This window comes from Nymphaea colorata, chromosome 2 (genome assembly GCF_008831285.2).
Source record: "Nymphaea colorata isolate Beijing-Zhang1983 chromosome 2, ASM883128v2, whole genome shotgun sequence".
Taxonomy (NCBI): domain Eukaryota; kingdom Viridiplantae; phylum Streptophyta; class Magnoliopsida; order Nymphaeales; family Nymphaeaceae; genus Nymphaea; species Nymphaea colorata.
The window spans coordinates 5,880,986-5,890,937 of record NC_045139.1 but is presented as its reverse complement, the minus strand read 5'-3'; the positions used below and the strand labels follow the sequence as shown (position 1 = coordinate 5,890,937).

At 41.8% G+C, this 9,952-nt stretch overlaps 2 protein-coding genes across 3 annotated transcripts; both read right to left on the bottom strand.

Annotated features, from left to right (window-relative positions):
* Positions 1–250: 250 nt before the first annotated feature.
* On the bottom strand, positions 251–3,616 carry LOC116246835 (uncharacterized). 2 transcript variants are annotated; one of them, XM_050075792.1, is made up of 5 exons: positions 3,434–3,615; positions 3,308–3,354; positions 1,055–1,140; positions 804–930; positions 251–731 (listed from the first exon to the last, which is right to left on the bottom strand). In XM_050075792.1, exons 2-5 carry the CDS (start codon positions 3,308–3,310, stop codon positions 450–452), a joined length of 498 nt encoding a protein of 165 aa, XP_049931749.1. In that variant the 5' UTR covers positions 3,311–3,354; positions 3,434–3,615; the 3' UTR covers positions 251–449. The 2 variants fall into 2 exon arrangements, with proteins under 2 accessions (XP_049931749.1, XP_031474584.1); XM_031618724.2 differs by lacking the exon at positions 3,308–3,354 and having other exon boundaries at positions 3,434–3,616.
* Positions 3,617–4,949: 1,333 nt separating this feature from the next.
* Positions 4,950–9,605, bottom strand: LOC116248122 (L-ascorbate oxidase homolog). Its single transcript, XM_031620737.2, has 8 exons — positions 8,862–9,605; positions 8,580–8,689; positions 7,582–7,852; positions 7,387–7,489; positions 6,550–6,895; positions 6,039–6,404; positions 5,707–5,785; positions 4,950–5,428 (listed from the first exon to the last, which is right to left on the bottom strand). Exons 1-8 carry the CDS (start codon positions 8,991–8,993, stop codon positions 5,216–5,218), a joined length of 1,620 nt encoding a protein of 539 aa, XP_031476597.1. The 5' UTR covers positions 8,994–9,605; the 3' UTR covers positions 4,950–5,215.
* Positions 9,606–9,952: the final 347 nt, after the last annotated feature.

Genomic DNA, 9,952 nt, shown 5'->3' with positions numbered 1-9,952 from the left:
TTGCTAAAACAATGACTTGAATGAGACGAACACATAAATGCATATCGTAAAAATACTATCGAACAGTCAAGCTGATCTGCTAGTGATACACATTAAACGAAAAATTTTGCTTCCTTTAAACGAAAAAATTTGCTTCCTCCAGAAGGAAGAACGTTGAATCGATTACACGAAGAGCAAATAGTGGCTTAGATAGAGCAATGAATAAATCCGAATTTCAACACAGGAAGCAGAAACCATTGGTGGGAAAATGTACAATTGAAATTCTGACAAGATAATCCCATGTAAATATAATCTGTCACTGTTACATAAATGGGTGTGCTACCTTGGGCCCTTGGCAGGTGCAAACCTGGATCATTAATCACAGAAGTTACAGCAGCACTACATCAATGAAAAAGAGTGCTGTAGGCGGGTTACACTACAAAAACTCTTGCGACCTTTGAGGTAGTTTCTCATCTCCTGGCACCTATTGATGTGCCAGCTTGCCTTGGTTTCTTCACGGAACTGCAGTTCTCTTCTTCCATAGATTTCAGCTTGTTCTTTATCGCTGCTATTTTTGATGACCGGCTCATATGTGAAGTAAAGCAACCAAAAGTACCAGACTTCTTCAGGTCATCAGCACCTTTAGATGATTTTGATGCATCAGCTGTGGTTTTTTCACCAGCAAAACGAACAACTAATGGGCGACCACAAGCCAGTCTTCCATCCATCTTCTCCATGGCCAATTGAGCTTCCTGCATGCTCACTTCAACCACAGAAATGAGGAATTGCCATGACACCAAAGAGAGGGAAAATGAGCAGCTTACCTCTCTAGTACTGAACTGGATGAAAGCGAATCCACGTGGCTCACCACGTTTCGGCCCATGTCTGTGCCACAGAAAGTCCTCAGAAACTATCTTACCATAAGAGGAAAACATTTTAATAACTTGGGATCTGCAACGTTCAACAATCAACATGTATACATCATTAGAAACTAGCTGGAAACACCCATATGCTGACCAAATAAATGTGAATATAACAAACAATCAAATGCATGAGATAGATAGAATATGCCTACTCTGATATTCGCTGATCAAGATTACCAATGTACAATCTGCTTTCACAACTCTCATTGGTGATAGCATGTGCATCTTGTTGCCGTTGCTGTTCAAGAGACAAAGGCAACGTTAGTCCACCAGAATCACCATTTAAAATGCAATGCACGTCAATAATATCCCCTTTTCAAAGAATACTGAAGGATTTGATAAGTCTCTTTCATCAATAAATAAAGAACAAAGAACCATGAATGTGCTAGTCGCTAAACACGTCTAAGGACGCTAAAAAATGTAGCATATACCACCATCTACAGCAGAATAAATCAGAAGGTATAACCTGTAGCAGGGTGGTTTTCATCGTCACCATTTACAACAAGTTTTGCAAGAAAAATCCAAAGATCGACCCTGAGGTAATCACATGCAGTGCTCGTGAAGCATCTAATACCTGCATCGAATTTCTGACAACACTAATGACAACATATCATGAACAATTTGCAAAAGTTGAACAGCTTATGGTCTTTTCACCTTATCATTTCATCCTCAATTAATGTAGAAAATATAACCCACTGCTTGTTGCTCCCAACGACAAACCCTATCAGTTATAGCCAATCACCAATAAACTGGAGTCTGGAACCCTCTTATAGAACTATTAATAGCAGAAATACATTTAACCCACTTCTTGGGTCTCTTCTAGCACGTGACTCAGAAGAACAATAAAACTCATTGTCATGGTCCTAATCACCATCAGCGTTCTTCCCATTTCACGGTTCACCTGTAACCATGTCAAATTTGTTTGGCAAACAAGCAAGGAAAACATCAAGTGTGCGACACTAGAAAAGTGAAAATCTTCAGTTGCTGGAAGTGAGCAATACTATCTTAGATGCAAATGCCACGTTATCTACTCCCCCAAGCATCCATTGCTAAAGTAGTTTGGAACCTTGACAAGCCCCAACCTGATTCTTGAATCCTGCCTCAATCATCAATTGCAGAACAAGGTCTAATTACTCACCAATTCAAATTTAACATTTTCCAGTTTATAGCAGTATTTAGTAACTCGTGGTTCGGTCTCTCTTGCTAAGAGTATAATCATCTTCTCATTTAGCTAAGTAGTTGGCTTGCATTGAGTAAGTATTGTCAAGCAAACAAGTATCAAAATGTGGAGTGTATAGGCAACCCCTAGCATTATCAATTAATATAGGAGATGAAGTTCATACCCCTGCAAAATTAAAGAATATGCACCATAGTAGGACTCCTTCTAGGATTGCGCAATTTATTGTAGACTTGTAGTAATTAGCAACTTATGGTTCTTTCCGTTGCTAAGGATACAATAATCCTCTCGTCCAGCTCAGGAGCTGGCTTGCAATCAGTAAGCATGGTCAAGCTAACAAGTGTCAAAAGATTTCTAGGCGATCCGTAATTTCCACAAGTTGTAGCATTATCACTTAATACAGGAGATGAAGTTCATACCCTTGCAAAACTCAAGAATATGCATTATAGTGGGCTTCCATCTAATGTTCTCCAATTTATTGCAGTAGTTAGTAACTTATGATTCTCTCTCCATTGCCAAGAGTACAATAATCCTCTCATCTAGCCAAGAAGTAGCTGGCATCCAGTAAACATGATCCAAGCTAACAAGTTCAAAACGTTGTGCATCTAGGCAATCCCTAAGTTCATAACCCCTGCAAGACTCAAGAATATGCACCACAGTGGAAAATTTTCTAAAATGGCAATTAAGCAGCACTAGATATCTTCTAGAAACAAAAAAATTTCACGTCCACATACTGTGTTACTCATAAAACATTCAATAATCTAGGAAAATATAAGCTAAATGGATAAGAATGCCTTTAAAAATTAAGAAACAGGAAATCATGCAACATTTCCAGGCGTTCGCCATGGATGACAAAATCCCATGATTGTTTGAAAAACATCATCATTTTTATCACCAAATCGACACGTACGCGATCTCCATTGAGAATTAGAAGTCTAACAGACATATAAGCGACAAACAAAATACAACAATCAAGATGACCGTCCAGTACAGACTGGATGCTTTTACCAGGAGCCAACTCCAGTCAACATTGAAACCCCAACATAAAACCTATTTTCCCCATGATTAACTACCAATTACATCAATCAAACAACTGAAGGAACCTAGCCGAGCCCCAAATCTTTCCCCTCTATTTCGTTCATCCAATGATGAACACTCCAAATCGCTCAAGAACCTAAACCAACGAAAACTCAATTATAAAAACTTATAGGCCCGGATATTTTTCTACCATGTAGCCGTCATCCGCGTATAGCCGGAACCCGGAATCAATGAAATCTAAACATGAACGGAAAGAATTAAAAAATCATCGAAAATTTACGAAGAAAAGAAAGCGCAAAGAAACGGAAGAACTTACTGAAGAAGAGGATGAAGAAGAGGAAGGGAGATTGAGTTGACTGAGCGGCATCCCAGGGAAGAAGAAAGGCGAAAGGGAATTCCTCGCCTCTCAGCAAGGCCACAACTACGGCGTTACAAATCGTCCGGGTACGGGCTTTCCTCCCGAGACGATACGATCTAACCCTCGGTTCGGCAACAAGAGGTTAACTGGTTAAGTAAGCCCGTGTCAATGGATCGGATTTCAACCGTAATCCGAACTGAATCAAGCCCGAGAAGGTCCGGGTTTGGATGAGAGTCCTCGGGGCCGTAAATAGATCGGACAATTTTACACATTGATATAAAACTTAGATTGTGTTTGGATGATTTTGGAGTAAAATAGTTTTTTTTCATGTGTTTGGATTAAGGTTTCAAGAAAATGAGTTTGAGAAAACCTTATTAATTGAATATCCTGGTCCCCCGGGTTATTTAAAAAAAAAAAATGTTTTGAATGCGTTATGTAAACATATAAACTAATTGTTTGAAAATCATTAAAAATTTATTTTTCCACAAAACAATTTTTTTCAAAATATATTTTTTTTAAGATGTCATCCAAATACGACCTAAAGATTTATGACATTGAAGCTTCTTTCGATAGATGAAGTGCTATGGATGAAAAAAATGTGACATTTAGAGGAATTAATAGAACTATTCGATATGAACTTAAAAACTCAAAGGATGAACCAAGTTCTCACAATTTGTTTGCAGAAAACAGTGCTAAATAGGAAAAAATCGTCAGCATATTGGAAGGTGCAGAATGTCTGTAACTGAGGGAGTGAATATGGTGTGAGGAAACCAACGACCGCAACATGATGTAATAAGGCAGAAAAGCACTTGGCAACTAAGTTTAAGAGCAATGGCGATAACTGATAGAGGTCTTGACCGAGAAAGAAGAATTCGCCACACATCCCATTGAAAGAGATCGCAAGTTGTGCCCCAGTGACAAGCAAAATGATTCACTGCTGAAACAATGGACCAAAAGCAAGAGGGGTGGGGAGGTCAGATGAGGACTCCCAACTAACCGAATCAAAGGCCTTAAAAATATCCAACTTAAAGATGAAAGAGAGAAGACGCAGAGACAGTAGAGGAAGTGAACAACGTCGACCCTTAATGACAGCAACCTAAAAGAGGTTAATGATAAAAGACATAACAGGCGCAATCCGCATGAAAAGCAACTTAGCGATAATCTTGTAGGCCTAAGATGGAGATCGGGTTAGAAAATGGCTAACTTTCATAGGGTTAAAATGCTTAGGTACCAAGACGCATGTGGTTTCATTAAAAAAGACAAAGTTGAAAGCAAATTAATCACAAAACGCGAACACGTCAACGTTACAAGCCTCTCAAAAGGTGCGAAAAAACTCAATAGTAAAACCATCAACGTCATGCGTCTTACTAGAGTCGAGAGCCCAAACAGCATTCTTTGGTGTAGGAAGGGCCACTCAAAAGTGATGGAAGAGAGAGAGAGAGTAAATTGATTTTGAGGAGAACGAACAATTGAATTTTCAGGAATGAAAGAGAATTCCATAACAATTGGACTTTGAGCTTCATAATCATATCATGGGGCAATAGTCTAATACAATCGAAAGCAAATTGCCCCCTAAAACCGGAAAATCATTTTATTGACCTGATGTTCTCTGATACAATCTACTAATTACTTTTTGTTCAATCTTCATCGATTATTTGATGAAACAACTTAAAAATCTTGTGCTAATGGACAATGAACTTCCCCAATCAGTCTGAAAGAGCCACCAACATTGGGTCCGTATTATAGCGACCGAGTGCTGCGGCCGGCTGCTCGGCCGCAGAGAAGCGCGTTGGACGGAATTGGGTTCTCATCCCTGATGTTCTCGAGCGGGGAATACACTCTCAGGTACAACTGTTGGCCCAGGTACTGGCGGTACCAGTTCTCCGATCTCACATTCCACATACCAACATTGTCCAACATCACATAAACTGCAGTCCATGAACTAGGATAAACCTGCAAGATTAACCAAACAAGAGTCGTGTTTCGCATCAGTTGATTAAGTACAACCAAGATTGTGATATCTAGCAACGTACCATATGGTAATATTAAGTGCATATTGAGTATGTATCTCCTTGATCAATTCTAGATTGTATATTTTTAAGCCCCTTTTGATGTATCTTCAAGATCCTATGTACACTTATAACTATGGTTTGGATGCATTAAATGTGAGACCAAAATCTGATTTTGTACACTAGAATTTGATAAGATCCTTAAACCCGGGGTAACTTTACCTGAGTGGTGCTGCGAGACACTGCATCTTGGAGGTTGTATCCCTTCCTACTGGCCGGCGTCCAACTTCCACCGTCCATCCTGTTCAATCACAAAAAAACTCTTAAAAAATATGTCACACTATGCAGCCAAGAGAATTTAATGAACCATGTAAAAACAACTAAAAGAACTTATGTATTCATTGTTTGGTAGTTGGATTATGTATTCATTGTTTGGTAGTTGGAATACTTTATAAATATTATTAAAAATACATATATCAATATGTTTCAAGCTTTGGAATAAATTCATAAAATACTTACAAAATATTTCATTCACCAAACTTAATAAGGCTTACCCGACGACGAAGAAGGAGTAGCCGTCCAGGTGCCATGACTGGACCACATTCTCGCGGTTCTGGAACACTATCTCCACGAACACTCTGTAATCTGACGCCATCACCGACGTGTCCAAGCGAACCGGGGCCCCGTTCGGCGCGTCTGGAATGCTCCCTAGCGTGAACACTCCGCTGATATGAAAGTGGTCCGCCAGCTTCAACGGCGTGTCCGCCGGCACGAACGACACGCTGTTCACGGCATACCTCTGCTTCCGGTTCAGCACTGCCGTCGTCGACGATAGCTGGATGGTCCTGGTCAGGTTGATCAGCCCATAGTGGTACGAGCCCTGTGGGTTTGGCCTGGGTCCGCTGGCCGTAAGATTTGTCCTATATAATGCACATCCAGGAGCAAAACAAAAGTACTGGTCAGCAATCCGGCCGGCCTAGGTCCTAAGTACATCTTTGTATCGAGTTCCGGCCAGGCCGGCCATCCAGGACCAGCCGGCGCTTGTCGATAGATTATGGTGTATACCTTATGGAACGTGCTTGGTTGAGTGACCAATCAATCTGGGTGGTGGGCCCGCCGGGCGGCGTGCCGGAGACTGGCGTGGCCGAGTTGCTATAATGGAGGACAGCGGTGCTGGTGAGAACTCTGTCCGTGAAGCGGGTGGAGACCACTATGTAGTAGTCCTTGGGCGGCTGATCGGCGGTGACGAGCACGGAGTAGGACTGGCCGAGGTGGACGTCGAGGGAGGTGTACGTGTTCTGGATCGTGTGTGTGCCTTCCACCTCCACCAGCTTCATGCCGTGTCCCTCAATCCGGAAGTTCAGGGACGTCGTCAACCCCACGTTTGATATTCGGAATCTGTATGTTTTTCCTGTGGAAAATGACAAGGAAAATTTGTGATCAGCATGTGCAAGAAAGTTCTTCAAATACTTGGAAATTAATCAAACACTTGGGAGGCTTTAATTGCTTTCTTGGATAGCTGCCCAAGTGCCGAGATGGAAGGAAACTTGGCTGGTGGCTATAGAAAGGCAGCCGGAGAAATCCATCCTCAAAGAACGATAAGAAAAACTGTGACAGTAGGATACGCATTTCAATGTCTTTCATCTGTTTGAGATTTTTGGATCCAAGATTCTCAGATTTCATGTTCATAATCTTCATCAAAATTATTGCAAGGTGCTGATTTTTCATTTCAAATTTGCAAATCTAAACTCAGAACTTTCTCCTCTGACTGAAAATGCATAAATTTGAAGATAACAATGGAGTTCTTAAACTTACGAGTTGATCTAAAGTTTGAAAAAAAGAGTTTAACTCGACATGGTCAGCCAAAAAAAATGTAAAAGAGAGGAGGCTCACGAGAAGTACCCTGTTCAACAGTAAAAGTTGCACCACCGGAACCGTGGCCATTAATGAGAACTCCATCTGGAAACCCAAGTCTCTGCCCTCCATCTAAGATCCTCCTCAACGCCTGAGATCAAATTAAACATTTAGCTCCTTAAAAACACCCATTCCAGCTCCCGCCGATCTGCATTGACGCTAACAGAGAGAACAACTACTTACTGTATGGTTCTGCTTGAACCAATCTCCAATAAGGACGGTGAACTCGCCGGCGGGGTCGGCGAAGGGAACGGGGATGAGAGGCCTGCTGAGAATTCTGATGCCACCAAACCCGCCGGCTGCTTTGTGGAAGGCAAGAGAAGGGAAGTAGAAGAAGCTGCCAATCTGGTCCTTCACCTGCATCACATACGTATAGTTCTTCCCAGGAGGGATTGGGCAGTTGGTCCCGTACACCCCATCCTGCCATGAGTTCCTCCTCTGCTGGATCCCGTCCCTAAAACACAAACCCGCATCAATTTTACCCCCAAATTTGCTTGAATGCAGTCTGAATGGAGACCAAGTTCCTGATCTCCATTGCTCTTGTTGCAGATTCTCATATGGTGGTTCATGTGATCGCTGATCATGGAGATCAGGATCTTGGTCGTTTCCATCTAACGCGGTTCATCCTTGGGAAAGGAAAACAGAGGTAAGGTCCACCCGATTAGATAGTAAATTGGTTCCGATCGGTGTGTTTGTACGAAAGAAAAATCATAGACAAAATTCTGCCCTGTACTTTTCTTGGGGAAAATATTTCACTCTTCCCTTCTCTCTCAAGCTACAGTCAACTTAGACCGGTTAAGCGGATCGAGCCAAATTAAGGACAGGCTAGCCAAGGCTAAGTTAGGTGGGTGGGTGAGCCTGGGCCTTAAGAAACCTTCGAGAATGTGATGGAGAGAGAGCTGATTTTTTAGAAAGTAGAAGCCAAAAGCATGTGTATATATGCACATGAGCATTATTCTTATAAACGACAGAAACAAGTAAAGGAAGACTCCCCACTTTGTTTTGTAACAAAAGCGAGAGAGAAACCACCGACAGCCGAAATCATTGACAGTCCTGCCATATCCACTTCACAATGGCACCGAATTTTTTGCAGAGAAAGCGAGAGAGGGAGGGAAAGATTGCTATGAAATCAGAAAGGATTTACTCCAAATTTAGAGAGAGAAAGGAGGTTAGCAACCTACCATGAGATAAGGAAAGGCTCAGTTAAGCTGTTATAGACGTTCACGATGATGTTGTCATTGGTGACGCATTCTATGTCAGGCCCGGGAAACATCCCGTTTATGAGAATTACCTGCAACAACGGCCATGATCCCATGACGTTACAACCAAACAGAAAATTAACCGCACTTCTCATCACATAACCCGGCCTTTACCGGCAGAGACAAGAAGAAAAAGAAGAAGTTCTCGACCATGTTCATGATCATGAACAAGAAACGAGAGAGAGACAGAGAGATATGGCATACCTGCTGCGGGACTCCGAGGGGATAGATGGCACCATAAGTGACATTCCAAGTGAAGAACCGGTAAGGACTCTCTCCATTCACGGCTGCCGCCGAAATAACGACGATGAACCAGTACAAAACCAAGCCCTTCATCCCGGAAACTCCTTCTTCTCTGTGCCTCCTCTATCTCACCGCTCTTTCCCTTCTGCACTACTGCTACTCACAACTCATAAACAACAGTTCTAGGTCTTCACAAACCTCTCTCTCTCTCTCTCTCATGCGTGAGTGGTGGAGAATGATCCCTGAAATCCACCCCTGCCCTTTTGTAGAATGTGATTCTTACCCGCCATTCTCTTTTCACTTACAACTCCTGCAATCCCGAGATCGCCATCTTCTGTCTTTATCTTTTCTTTCTCCCCCCCTACAATAACTGAGGCTTAATTATACCGCCCCTCAAAGCTCACACGCCGCAGTATTAAACTAGAATTGGCGTCTGCGTTTTGTGCGCTAAAACCAAATCGCCAACTCATGGTTGGCTAAGAAAAAGGGAGGCAATCAAAGCGGATGTGCGATGACAAAACTGCCATATCTCAAGATGAAGACGACGAGGAAGGAGGGGAAGTGCGGAACACGGGAAGGAGTGAAGGTGGGTCACAGCAGTGAAGAGGATGACCTCATGCTTTTGTGAGGTTGCTCTTTGTACCGTTGTATATTCTATGTGGAAAACAAAGTACGCCCCCGCAGGCGAGATCTTGAAGGTCAATGAAGCCCATGTGCCCTCTGTTTTATTATGTGTATTTATTTTGCCCGCATTTTATGGAGTGTGAGAAATACCAAAAGGTTTTAATGCGTTCAGGGAGTTTTAATTTTTCTCTCTTCTTGGTTCTAGAAGTCTTCATTTATACAACCATGTTTCATAAGTTTAACTTTAATTTAATTCTGCTATGATTACTTTCTCTTACATGTAGAATCTAATGTCATAGATGGGTCTTACAAATTTGGAGCCCTTGCTTAAGTTACATACTTCGATCCAAATAAATTAGTGAAAAAGGTTACCACCAAGGTCATATATATCAAGTGTTAAAAGGAATGTGCAAAGCACTTAACATAAT

Bases quoted from the DNA above. Each gene is read 5' to 3' on its own strand.
- LOC116246835 (XM_031618724.2), bottom strand. From the start codon at position 3,484: ATGCCGCTCAGTCAACTCAATCTCCCTTCCTCTTCTTCATCCTCTTCT. The intron at 1,141-3,433 runs GTAAGTTCTTCC...TCTCTTGAACAG, and splicing joins CTTCTTCATCCTCTTCTTCA to CAACGGCAACAAGATGCACA. The intron at 931-1,054 runs GTAGGCATATTC...TGAACGTTGCAG, and splicing joins CTTGATCAGCGAATATCAGA to ATCCCAAGTTATTAAAATGT.
- LOC116248122 (XM_031620737.2), bottom strand. From the start codon at position 8,993: ATGAAGGGCTTGGTTTTGTACTGGTTCATCGTCGTTATTTCGGCGGCA. The intron at 7,490-7,581 runs GTAAGTAGTTGT...ATTTGATCTCAG, and splicing joins GGTTCAAGCAGAACCATACA to GCGTTGAGGAGGATCTTAGA. The intron at 5,429-5,706 runs GTAAAGTTACCC...TTAATCTTGCAG, and splicing joins TGTCTCGCAGCACCACTCAG to GTTTATCCTAGTTCATGGAC.